The sequence below is a fragment of the Ursus americanus genome, chromosome 6 (genome assembly GCF_024610735.1).
Source record: "Ursus americanus isolate L20-20 chromosome 6, mUrsAme1.1.p, whole genome shotgun sequence".
Lineage (NCBI taxonomy): Eukaryota > Metazoa > Chordata > Mammalia > Carnivora > Ursidae > Ursus > Ursus americanus.
In genome coordinates, this window is record NC_142132.1 from 83,673,301 (window position 1) to 83,687,194 (window position 13,894).

Below are 13,894 nucleotides of genomic sequence, written 5' to 3' on the forward strand. Positions count from 1 at the left end.
GGAAAACGACCTGATGATGGCAGAACAAACTCCACAACTAAGTGTGGAGAAGAGGCTGCCTCAGTGAGGGGAGGGAGAGTGGAGACATGGTTGCCAACGAGGCGGCCTTGGCCACCTGCAGCCGGAAGGACCAGAGCTTGCAGAGCACGGAGATAAACAGATCCTCACACCTGGGAGCCTGCAGGGCATGAATCCCCATAACATTTGGCTCTGCACACCAAAGGGGCCAAATTTCCCGAGTTCCTACAACCAGCTGCAACTTAAAGGCTGGAACTTTAAAAATCAGCAGGCTCAGTTCCAGGGGACGCTGCTGGGAGAGAGGAAACCTGTCTCTTAAAGAGACAGCCCAACAAGCTGCCTGCAGAGACACAGCCGGAAGGGCAGTTTGAAAGATGCCTGGGGCATGTGGGGGAGTTACTGACCTCTCAGAGCCTGTACCAGGGGGACCGATTTCACTGGGAGACCCCTCCAGGAACAGAGGTGCTGGCAGGCTCCGCTTCCCCGCCCGGCCCCCAGCAGAACCAGGGAGGTGCCAGCATTCATTACATAACTTGCTGACGGGGCACCGGGCCTGCCTCAGCCCTGGTGCTGTGGGTCCCCTCCCCAGAGGCCCCTGGCAAACCCTGCCAGCACGGTGTGTCCCTGCTGTGAGTATTGCGGGGCCTCAGTCCTGGCAGCAGCAGTGGGCCGCCCCTGTGGAGGGTGCTCTGCTCGCTGCCGCTTAAAACTGCGTGCCCTGCCTGCACATTACAGAGTGGCCCTGGCCCACCTGTCTCCTCGAGGCTGTGTCACCTGTGCGAGAGGACTGGCACGCAGAACTGGCCGGCACCACACATCCCACCCACATGCTTCGTGGAGCACTCCGGGCTGGCCCGGGTCGTAACAGTGCAGGCACCACCCCTCTGTAAAAGAACCAGTGCCACCTCGTTAAAAGTGTGCACCCCACCTACTACTTTCAGGAGCTGGATAGGTAGCGGACTTTCCTAACAGAAACAGAGAGTTAGGCAAAATGAGCAGACAGAGGACTATGTCCCAAATGAAAGAACAGGACGAAACCACAACAAAAGACCAAAGTGAAACAAAAGTAATATGACTGACAGAGAATTCAAAGTAATGATCATAAAGTACTCACTGGACTTGAGAAAAGAGTGGAGGACATCAGTGAGACCCTTAACGCAGAGAGAAAAAGAACCAGTCAGAAATAATAACTGGGATTTAAAATACACTAGATGTAATACACAGCAGACTAGAGGACAAAGCAGAGGAACGCATTCATGACCTGGAGGGCAGCGTCATGGAAAGCAATCTGAGCCGGTGAGAGAAAAAAATGATGCAAAATGAGAATAGACTTTGACGCTCAGTGACTCCATCAAGCATAAGAACCGTTACACTATAGGGATCCCAGAAGAAGAAGAAAGAGAAAAGGGAGCAGAAAATTTATTTGAAGAAATAATAGCTGAAACCTCCCTACTCTGAGGAAAGAGACATATCCAGATCCGGGAGGCACAGAAATCCCTCGAAAAAATCAACCCAAGGTGATCTGCACCATGATACATAGTAATTAAAATGGCAAAAAATAGTGGTCAAGAAAAAAAATTTAAAAACAGCAAGAGAAAAAAGACCGTTATGTATAAGAGAAACCCCCTAAGGCTATCAGCTGCTTTTTCAGCAGAAACCATGCCAGAAGAAAGTGGCATGATACATTCAAAGTGCTGAAAGGGAAAAATCTGCGGCTAAGAATACAAACAATCCCAAAATTTGAATGGAACCACAAATGACCCCAAATAGTCAATGCAGTCTTGAAAAAGAAAAACCGTAGGTATCACAATTCCAGACTTCACAGTTCTATAACAAAAGTTGTAGTAATCAAAACTATGGTACTGGCACAAAATACACATAGATTGGGGCTCTGGGTGGCTCAGTCGGTTAAGCAACCGACTCTTGGTTTCAGCTCAGGTCATGATCTCAGGGTTGTGGGATCAAGCCCCACATCAGGCTCTGCGCTCAGTGTGGAGTCTGCTTCAGATTCTTTCCCCCTTCCTCTCCTTCCCTTTCTGCTCCTCCCTCTGCTCACATCTGCTTACTCTCTCTTCTCTCTCTCTCTCTCTCAAAAAAAAGAAAAAACCACCACCAACAAAACAAAACAAACCACATAGGTCAATGGAATAGAACAGAAAATCCAGAAACAAACCCACAATTATATGGTAAATCACTCTCCAACAAGGAAGGCAAGAATATGCAATGAGAAAAAGTCTCTTCAACAAATGGTATTAGGAGAACTGGCCACTTTCTTATACGACACACTAAATGCTCAAAATGGATTAAAGACCTAAATGTGAGACCTGAAACCATAAAAATCCTTGAAGAGAGCACAGGCAGTATTTTCTCTGACACTGACCACAGCAACATTTTTCTAGATAGGTCTCCTTTGGCAAGGGAAAGAAAAGCAAAAATAAACTATAGGGACTTCATCAAAATAAAAAGCTTCTGCACAGCAAAGGAAATCAACAAAACTAAAAGACAACCTACTGATTGGGAGAAGATAGTCACAAATGACACATCCAATAAAGGGCTACTACCTAAAATATATAAAGAATTTATACAACTCAACATCCCAAAGAACAAATAACCAATTAAAAAATGGGCAGAAGACATGAACAGATATTTCTCCAAAGAAGACATACAGATGACCAACAGACACATGAAAAGATACTCAACATCACTCATCATCAGGGAAATGCAAATCAAAACCACAGTGAGACATCACCTCACACCTGTCAGAATGTCTAAAACTAACAACACAGGAAACAACAACTGTTGATAAGGATGTGGAGAAAAAGGAAGCCTCATGCACTGTTAATGGGAGTGCAAACTGGTGCAGCCACTGTGGAAAACAGTATGGAGGGTCCTCAAGAAGTTAAAAATAGAGCTACCCTATAAATCCAGTAACTGCACTACTGGGCATTTACCAAATTAATACAGAAACACTAATTTGAAGGGATACACGTACCCCTATGTTTATAGCAGCATTATTTACAGTAGCCAAGATATGGAAGGAGCTCCAGTGTCCACTGATAGATGGATGGATAAAGAAGAAGTGGTGTACACATACAATGGAATACTACACAGCCATAAAAAGAATGAAATCTTGCCATTTGCAATGACATGGATGGAGCTAGAGAGTATAATCTTAAGCGAAATAAGTCAGAGAAAGACAAATACCATGTGATTTCACTCATGTAGAATTTAAGAAACAAAACAAATGAGCAAAGGGGAAAAAAAAAAAAGAATGACAACCCAAAAAACAGACTCTTCATGTATAGAGAACAGAGAGAGGGTCACCAGAGGGGAGGTAGGTGAAGAGAATTGGGAGCATGGTTATCCTGATGAGCACTGAGACACACACGCGAGTGCTGAGTCACCATATCGTACACCTGAAACGAATACAACACTGTATGCTAACTACACTAGAATTTAAAAAAATGTTCAACGTAGAGTTACCATATGACCTAGCAACTGCACTCCTAGACAGATACCTAAGAGAAATGGAGACTTCCTAAAAAGATTTGAGAGAGAGCGAGCGAGTGAGCGCATGCTTGTGGAGGGGAAAGGGGCAGAGGGAGGAGGAGAGACAATCTCAAGTAGACTCCACGCTGAGCAGGGAGCCTGAGGCAGGGGTCGATCCTGGGACCCTGAGATCATGTCAGACGCTTAACCAACTGAGCCACCCAGGCGCCTTTGAAGGCTTGTTCACACAGAAACCTATACACTGATGTTCATAGCGGCACTGTTCATAAGAGCTAAGAAATGGGAACAAGATGGGACATAGCCACACAATGAAATATTATTCAGCCATAAAAAGGAATAAAGCACTAATGCACACTACAACACGGATGAACCCTGAAAACCGTATGTTAAGTGAAAGAAGCCAGTCACAGAAAACCACACGCTGGACAGTCCTATTCCTGTGGAATTCCAGCATGGAAAATCGACAGACACAGATGAATAGTTGCTCAGGGGCTGGGGGAGGGGAAGTGATAGCTAATGGGTATGGGTTTCTGTTTGAGGTGATAAAAAATGTTCTCAAACTGGGTGATGCTTGTCCATATCTGCGTACACCCCAAACCACTGAGCTGCACACAGGACATGGGTGAGTTGCATGGTATGGGCGTTGTAGCCCAATAAAGCTGTTTAAGCAACAACAACCAAAAACATGGAGATTCTCAAACTTCACACTGCATTCAAATCGCCTGGGGTGCTTAGTATTTAAAATGTGATTCCCAGAACCTCCCTGGAGATTCTGATCTGGGAATCAGTCCTGACACCAAGTACCCTCGGGGTTCTGAGCTGGGTGGCAGAGAGCCACACTTGGACTACAGTTACACTGCCAGGTGGAGGGAGAGGCTTGTTTATGCCGATTACATTATGGATCCAAAGGGTAGATAACAGTTTAAAGAAATTCCCAGCTGCAATGTGCTCTTTTAAAGTCAATGAATAGGAGATGGGTTATAAATTCCCCCTCACTTACGCAAAGGAGTATCAGACTATTTTTTTTCTCCGAGCACTTATAGGAATTACAGATAGCAATAAGATTATTACTGAGTCATACATATTAGCAATTTAGTGTCTTCAAACTTTATGCCAAGGAAAGCCACAGCATAGCCCAGTAATTAATGTTACGGCCTTGGGAGCCAGACTGCCTTGGTTTGATCCCAGCTCCGTCGCCAGGGAGCCACGTGATCCGGAGCCTGTCCCCTCATCTAAGTGTGATAACAGTTTCTATCTCAGAGGCTTAGTGTGAGGATTCAAGAACAGAACGTATTTAAGTGCCGTGGAGAACAGCTCCTAGTGCGTGTAAGCACTACACGGTGCTTGGCTGAGTTTACCGAATTCTGCATGCACAGACGGCATTAACGCTGGCGGTCTTGCCTGAGGATATTTTCCGAACACTGGTGTCTCCCAAGCCAAATCTGACACCCACATTCTCTGCTAATGAGAGTTCCTTCATGAGCAGAAAAGGGAAAATGTTTTTCTATTTAGGATGACGCAGCCTTCCTACTGAAGCCACTTCCTTGTAGTAAATTAGGAGAGAACATTGTTCAGGGCATAAGAATCATTTTAATTCACGGCTGTGCTGCTGATGAGTGCTTGTCCTCAGTGTGGTCCCTGAGATCTTCTCAGGGATCTGCACGGTGATGACTTCACGACTGGTGTTGAGATGTACTTGCCTTGTCCCGCTCTCAACACCAGCACTAACTGTGCGAAAGCCTCCTGCTCTGGCAGGTTTTCAAGCAGCGGCACCAACACCCGGCAGCCACTGTAGTCACCACCACTGCGAACCAGTTACAATCCGCTTCACTGAAGAATGGCTTTGACAGGGGCACCCGGGTGGAGCCGTCAGTTAAGCATCTGACTTGGTTTTGGCCGAGGTCGTGATCTCCGGGTCATGAGATCGAGCCCCACGTTGGGCTCCACGGTCAGCAGGGAGTCTGCCTGGACTATCGCTCCCTCTCCCTCTGCTCCTGCCCACCACCTGCTTGCTTTCTCTCTCTCTGTCAAAAAGAAATCTTAAAAAAAAAAAGAATCTCGGGGTGCCTGGGTGGCACAGCGGTTAAGCGTTTGCCTTCGGCTCGGGGCGTGATCCCGGCGTTGTGGGATCGAGCCCCACATCAGGCTCCTCCGCTATGAGCCTGCTTCTTCCTCTCCCACTCCCCCTGCTCGTGTTCCCTCTCTCTCTGGCTGTCTCTATCTCTGTCGAATAAATAAATAAAATCTTTAAAAAAAAAAATCTCTGTGACAAAGCAGTAAAAGTTATTAGTTTTATGAAATCTCAGTCCTTGGGTCTTTTTAATATGTTCTGTGACAGAGTGGGAAGCAAGCACACAGCACATCTGCTGTGAGACAGCTGTTTCAGGGAAAGACCCGCACAGCTGTCTGAGTGGCAGCTACCTTTTTTCATGCAACTTCACATCTCAGACAAACCACGCTTTTTCGGACATGGCTGTTTGGCAGACACACCATTACTTGAAAGTAATTGAACTGTCAAATGGAGAGATAGCATTTATCATTTATCAAATTTGAGCTTTTAAGCAAAAATTAAAGCTTTAGAAAACTGGTATCCCCCACCATGAGCTTGATGGCATCCCAATACTTTAAAGATTTTCCTGAAATGATCAGTGGTGATATTTAATGAGTAAATTTTAACATTTGGAAGATCTGCATAACTCAGTAAACCAGTCTTTTCCAAGTAACCAATAAAAAAGGCCACGCATGGGGAAAAGATCCATTCAAAGTGCACAATAAACGGATGGATGTTAACGTTTGACACAATGTGAAGAGTTTACTGGTGTGGTGTTAGATTCCATATTGCAACTAACCTTTAAGAAACCACAACTTGTTCACTTTTTGATATCAAAGAAAAATATCCACAATTATGTTAAAAGGTATTAAATCACTCCACTTTCCTGCAAATATATATTTCTGTGAGGCTGAATTTTCTTTACATTCTTTACTCAACCAAAACAATGTCTCACAACAGGTTGAATGCAGAAGCACATAGAACCCAGCGGTCTTCTACTAAACCAGGTACAAAAAATCTGAAAATTTCAAAACAATGCTACTCTCCTATTTTGTTTTGGAAAATGTTCTTTCTCAGAAAACATTTTTATGGCAACATGTAATGGATTTATTATGTATAGTGAATTTTTCTAAAAAAATTTTTACACACACACACACACACACACACACACACACACCCCTCCAAACAAGAGCTTTTGCAGCTGCTCAATAATTTATCAGTGTAACTGTGAAGAGTCAAAGAGTCTAGAAAAAGAAGAACAAAGCTGGAGGCATCACGCTCCCTGATCTCAAACTATATCACAAAGCAGTAGTAATCCAAACAGTATGATAGTGGCATAAAACCAGACACATAAATCAATGGAACAGAATAGAGAGCCCAGAAGAAACCCATACTTATATGGTCAAGTTCTTTACAACAAAGCAGCTATGAATACACAATGGGAAAAATGACAGTCTGTTCAATAAACAGTCTGGAAAAAACTGGACAGCCACATGGAAAAGAGTGAAATTGGACGACTGTCTTACACCACACACAAAAATTAATTCAACACGGATTAAATACTTAAATACGTAAGAACTGAAACCATAAAACCCCTAAAAGAAAACCTGGTGATGATGATTTGGATTTGACACCAAAAGTAAAGGCAACAAAAGCAAGAATAAACAAGGGGGGCACGTCAAATGGAAAACGGTTCCACACAGCAAAGGAAACCATCAACAAAATGAAAAGGCAACCGACTGAATAGATGTTCGCAAATCATGTATCTGATAGGGGTCAACAGCCAAAATACACGAAGAACTCCTACAACCCGACAGCAAAATACAATCCAATCAAAAAATAGGCAAAGGACCCGAACAGACATTTTCCCAAAGGCCTACAGACGGCCAACAGGTAACAGGAAAAGATGCTCAACGTCACTCATCATCAGGGAAACGCGAATGAAAACTGCCCTGAGCTATACCTCGCACCTGTCAGGATGGCTGACCTCAACAGGACGGCAAATACGTGTTGGCGAGGATGTGCAGACAAGGGAGCCCTTGTTCACTCACTGCGGCTGGGAACGTACATGGGTGCAGCCGCTGGGGAAAACAGCATGGGGCTCCTCAAAAGAGTAAAAGTAGAACTGTCTTATGATCCAGCAATCACACTTCTGCATATTTATCTGAAGAAAATGAAAGCATTAATCTGACGAGATGTCTGCACCCTCATGTTCACTGTAGTGTTACTTACAAGAGCCAAGACGTGGGGACAACCTGAGAGTTCATGGATGGATGAGAGGGCAGAGAAAATACATCTATAATGGAACACTACTCAACCACAAAAACCCCACCCAGATCCTGCCCTTTATCACAACATGGATAAACCTTGAGGACGTTGTGCTAAGTGAAATAAGTCACACAGAATAAGATAAATACTGTATGATCTCACTTATGTGGAATCGAAGAGCAAACAGAGAAAACCCCAGCACGGGCACAGAGAACTGATGGGTGGTCGCCTGAGGTGGGGGATGGGGACTGGGTGAAATGGGTGGAAGGGGGAAAAAGGTACAAGTTTCCGGTTATAAAATGACGAAGTCCTGGGGTGTCACGTACAGCATGCTGACTGCAGTTAATAATAGTGTTCTGCATATTTGAAAGTAGCTAGGAGAGCAGACCCTGAAAGTTCTCACCACAAGAGAGAAAATCATGGCTGTGTAGTGATGGCTGACGGCTGGACTTACAGGATCGCTTCGTAATAGCTGCAGATACCCAATCACGACATCGTACGCCCGGAACTACCACGTCAGTTACAGCTCAGTACAAAAGAGCAATGGCTGGGAGGTGTCCTGAGACATAAAAGCTTGAGAACAGCAGGTCTATTCAAGCACAAGAACGAAGTGACTGCATCTACACGGGGTGCGTTAGGGAGGACAGGTTTCCCTGGACAATGAGACCTGCGGGCGCACAACCATCATCCTGTATTCGTTCAGTAAAACAGTACTTTGAACAGCATCACACGAGCCTTTCTCATTAAATGCGGAAATCTACTCTCCTTCAGGCTGCCTTAGGTTCCCGGAGCCCATGCTGACAGCTGACGGAAAGGTGCACGCAGAGCTGGGGGAGTCCACCCCCTCCCAATCCCCTGCCCCAGCGAGGTGCCCGCAAACTTCAGGGAAGGAAGGAAAACAAGGCACCCGGACTCACGGCCTGGAACCCGCCGCCTATCTGTCCCACTTCTGCGCTACTGGGCCAGAGTGCTGAGGGTCTGACTTTACAGACGCCTCCAGCTGTCCCCAAAACAAGCAGAGGTCAGATGAAGTGCAGGGCCCCCGTCCCACAGCGCAAAATAATGGAAGGGAAGAAACGGATCCTGAGATCTAGAAAATGCTGCCTACCGCATTCCCTGCAAGGGCCCCCGGTGGGGCTGTGCTGCCCCACCCGCCCCAGGCCAGGCTTGCCCTTATTTATTTATTTCTTCTGTTTCTGGCTCATGAGTGACTATCCAGAGATGAATAAGAAGAAAACAGGGTAGGGGCGCCTAGATGGCTCTGTCGGTTCAGCGGCCAACTCCTGATTCCGGCTCAGGTCATGATCTCAGGGTCATGAGATCAAGTCCCACACTGGGCTCCACACTCAGCCGGTGTGTGCTTGAGATTCTCTCTTTCCCTCTCCCCCTCCCTGCCGCTAGCATTCTCTCTCAAATATATAACTCTGAAAAAAAAAAAGAAAGAAGAAACCAGGTGGAATACATCAGGTTGGTTATATATCTGTGTTTTCCTTACCGCCCACCCACACTTGGCTCACACTGGCCAAAAACTACTCACTACACTTTTCTGTGGGTTTCACAGATCAGTGACTCAAAATTCCGCCACTCGTTAATGTGGCTGGAATAATTTACGGAGCAAAAGTTCCCAGCAGTTTCCTCACTCTCCCAAGTTGTGCATTTTCTGTCCTGTCCTCATAGGACATTTATGCAAAGCTGGCTGAAGCAGGGGAGTGGGGTTGGCATCCCTCATGATGTTTTTATTTCCATCTCACCGAGTTCCCAACTCACTGTCCAGCATAACGCGGGGCAGAAGAACTCAAGTGCCATTTTCTATTTCCCTTTCCTAAAATAAAAGCTTATATAGTTTTCCCCAAGTCAAGGATGAGATACCAGTGAGACTGTTGTTGAATTAGGAAAAACAGTTAATCACTCTCTCCAGGCCTTGAGATGCAACTTTCATTTCTTCTCTAAAACCGATGCTGAAAAAAACAATTCCCCTCACAAAGAGTTAAGGAAAAGACTGTCTCAGACAGACAAGGGAACTTTCTACATCACAACAGCATGGAAGAGACACGCTCCTGAAAATCTGAGGACAAAACCCGACTGTATGTTTTATGATGAGAAGCAGGAGATACTTTCCGCAACTAGAAGATGGGTTACTTACAAGGTCCTTTGTAGGGTTTCTAACGCGGAAGAAGTAAACGACTAAGGTGGTAGGTAAGAGCTCCCAGACGAAAAGGACCACTCCAAATACCACGTATCCCGCATCTCCGAGCTGATTCTTCAGATCCGCCTGTTGAGAAGCGAGGGGAGGAAAGCAGTGTGATTTGATTCTTCCTAATGGGAACAGAGACCAAGTCTAATAGGGTGTGGTTCCTTCCCTACAACGTGTACACTGAAATCAAGTATCAAGTACTACCCATGGTCAGGACCTCAGGTGGGGAGTTACTCCAACCGCACAGGGCAGATACTCTCATCTTCAAAACAGTCAAAGACAGAGACTGCCCATCTCTGATGCTATTACTTCACCTCCAAAACCTTCCTTAGGTCCAAGTTAAGTCTCTCAAGTTTAAGTTGATTTTCTTTCTTTCAACAATCACATAAGGTGATGTTAGGTCACTCCCTCCCAAATTTTTGAGAACAGCCTATAACCGTGACCCTCTGTCTCATCCCTGGCATAAACACATCAAACTTCTCTTCATAGTCCTCATATCCTATTCTTTATCCTTTAAAGCTTGCTCCTGGCTACATCGTCTGGAAGAAAGCTGTTCGGAGTCCCGGATGTTTGTCAGGACAGTGAGACGGCCGAACCAGCCTGCTGCGAAGTCTGGCCCCCTCCCGCAGGGCCCGGGGCGCGTGTGCACGGTCGCGTCTGCACAGCTCGCCACAAAGGGCAGCGTTTCAGACGAGGTGCACCAAAACCAAGCCGCGAGGGGCTGATGGCCGAAGTGGATCCTCCTGCCCCCTCCAGGGTGTCGTGTCCGAGGTGCATCGCCTGGCCACTGCAGGAACCGCCTCCCCAGCTCTGCACCTCGCATCCCGTCTCTCACTCAGCTCAGACCACGCTGCCCCTCCTCCCTCCTACACAGATAACATGCTGTGCGTGGCCGTCTGTAGGGTTTGCTCCAGGTTATTTTGGTTGCAACACAACAGGTCTAGATATTCATAAATAAATATCCCCCTAAAAACAACAGAATTTTTTAAATTGCATTATCATTTTGCGTTATAAATTTGTTATCATTGGGGCGCCTGGGTGGCTCAGTCGTTAAGCACCTGCCTTCGGCTCGGGGTGTGATCCCAGGGTTCCGGGATGGAGGCCTGCATTGGGCTCCCTGCTCCACTGGGAGCCTGCTTCTCCCTCTCCCACTCCCCCTGCTTGTGTTCCTCTCTCGCTGCCTCTCTCTCTGTCAAATAAATAAAATCTGAAAAAAAAAATTTGTTATCATTATAAGCCCTTACCTGAAAGAAAAGCTGAACTAATTATTTTGTTAAAGCCTAACCTCTACTGTTTGATGGGTACGGAGTTTCAGGCTGGGAGAAGAGCAAGTTCTGGGACGGACGGCGGTGACGCTGCCCAGCAAGGGGACCGTGCCCAATGCCAGGGAGCCGCGATACACGTGCAAGTGGTTACGACAGCAGGTATGATGGATATTTTACTGCAAGGAAATCCTTCGGTCTTATGAATAAGTCTCTAATTTATTGTTTCAAGTTTCAATTTTTATATATTTGATTTTCTCGAAACAGGGCACACCTTCAGCAGCGCCTGGCCCAGATTTCTCCCATCCTGTATGTGGGAGCGGTTTGGGTGATGGTGGTGCTTTTAATCCTTCCTAATTCTAACACCTTCCCCGTGGCCCTCTGGATTTCACCTTGTCCTCACATGCTTATCGGGGGCATTTAATGCCTTCTTCTCGAGTGCTGATCCGGTCCAGGGAGCAAGAACTATTGGGATTTTAGAAGTGCATTTATATATAGTTGAGTATTCAGCATTTTTCCAGGAAAAGTTAAGGAGCCTTTTACAATTCAATCCAGCAGACTCCTATTATAAAACAGAAGTTCTGTTTATTGTAAGGGCTGATCTGTGTGTCTGTTTTCCTCGGGGACATAAACTCCGGCTGCGGGCAGGGCGCAGTCTGTGCGTGTTTGTATCCCCAGCACTCTGTCCAGCGTGACAAAGAATCAGTATTTCTCAAATGAGAGGATGCCACTCATTCCCATGCTTTTATTTTCAGCTTTTGTGAACAAGAATGCCAGATGAGGGGCGCCTGGGTGGCACAGCGGTTAAGCGTCTGCCTTCGGCTCAGGGCGTGATCCCGGCGTTATGGGATCGAGCCCCACATCAGGCTCCTCCGTTATGAGCCTGCTTCTTCCTCTCCCACTCCCCCTGCTTGTGTTCCCTCTCTCGCTGGCTGTCTCTATCTCTGTCGAATAAATAAATAAAATCTTTAAAAAAAAAAAAAAAAAGAATGCCAGATGATAGGTCACTACCTTTGTTCACTGCTTTATAACTTATAGTTCATGAGTTTCTAGAATATATTAAGTAGGAGAGAATGTCATAGGGGGACCATTGGGTAAAGGAGCTTTTACCAACACCTTTAAACTCCTAGTCATTTTTGTCTCGATTTCCTCAAATCCTGTCTCCATGCTCCATTTTTAAAAAGCCATAGTTTTAGAGACGCCTGGGAGGCTCAGTCGGTGAGGGGTCTGCCTTCGGCTCAGGTCATGATGTCAGAATCCTGGGATCAAGTCCTGCCTTGGGGTCCCTGCTCAGCAGCGAGCCTGCTTCTTCCTCTGCCCCTCCTCCTACCCCCTGCTTGTGCTCTCTTTCTCTGACAAATAAATAAAATCTTAAAAAAATTAAAAATAAAAAAGCCAATTATACGTATTTTCTGAAACCTGTATATAATCTGTTTTACCTTGGAAAATTTCACCCTTATTAAAACCATCTTACATTTATACAGAAGCACTTGAAAGCTTTTTAAGTACTGCTTGTCCAGAGCCCCAGAAACTAGAGGTTTGTGCGTGTGTGTATGTGTATGTGTGTGTGTGTGTACACACAGACCCTAGTTTTCTCAGAAGACATGGGGTGGAACAAGGCAGATACTATGACCCCATTTTCCAGATGAGGATGCAGACGCCACACAGGTGAGTGACGGTCAAGGTCACCCAGGAATCTAGCAGCAGAAGCAAGGAGCTCACCCCTCTCTGCTGCGTGGGCTGCTGTGAAGCAGACTCGCCGTTCAGGGGACCCATCCCTGGCGGCCACTGACCTGGTCTGATACATTGTACCAGTCGTAGTCAAAGGAATGGACGTTTTTGCTTTGGGAAAACGACAGGATGAACAGGTTGTAGCAGGCTCGGGAGGTGTAAAGCAGGATGACGGTCACACCGATGGCTGTCACTTGACACACAGAGGAGCCCTGGAAAAGAGGGAGCCATGAAGGGGGCGCCCATTGGAGGTCCAAGACACCAGCCTTGTCCCAGAACCCGGCCTGGGTTCAGACCTCGTAAACCCTTCAGCCCTCGGGGACGCACTGCAGCGTCTGCCCTCAGACGGTAAACCCACACCCAAGCCTCACCTAATACCACACCCCCTCCTAAAATTTCAGATGATCTTCGTATAGATGGTTCAAAATCTGGGAGGTGATTTGGAGATGCCTTAAAACATGGGCCATTTGCCTACAGCCCAGGTTTGTAAGAATGAGAAGGCCGGGTGGCTTATGCTCTTCAATCTCCCAAGACGACCTCCCGACTTAGGAGCCCACTGCCCAGCCCCTGGCCTGGGGACAACTGACCCCACCAGGGTGGCGGCTGGGATCCCAGTAGACCGTGGATCCAGGCAGGGAGGGCGTCCTCAAATTCTAGAATCTTCTAGGCTGGAAATCCCAGTATCACTCCAGACTTAGAATTACATGGCAATCGGTGACTCGTCCCCCATCTATGAAGCTATCAATTTACAGCCAGTTAAAGGGCCCCTAGCTAGAAACGCAGAGTTAACGTGACCAAAAAGCTGAAAGTGATTTGTGAGATTTTCACTTGGAAGTCACTCATTAACAAGATATTTTATTT

At 46.3% G+C, this 13,894-nt stretch overlaps 1 protein-coding gene across 1 annotated transcript in view; it reads right to left on the bottom strand.

Annotated features, from left to right (window-relative positions):
- GPR137B (G protein-coupled receptor 137B) overlaps window positions 1-13,894 on the bottom strand; it is a 53,891-nt gene that overhangs the window by 9,723 nt on the left and 30,274 nt on the right. Inside the window, exons 4-5 of the mRNA XM_045802317.2 lie at window positions 13,096-13,245; window positions 9,990-10,118 (exon numbers count right to left, since the gene is read on the bottom strand). Of these exons, the coding sequence (XP_045658273.1) occupies window positions 9,990-10,118; window positions 13,096-13,245 (279 nt within the window). The remainder of the gene's footprint in view (window positions 1-9,989; window positions 10,119-13,095; window positions 13,246-13,894) is intronic.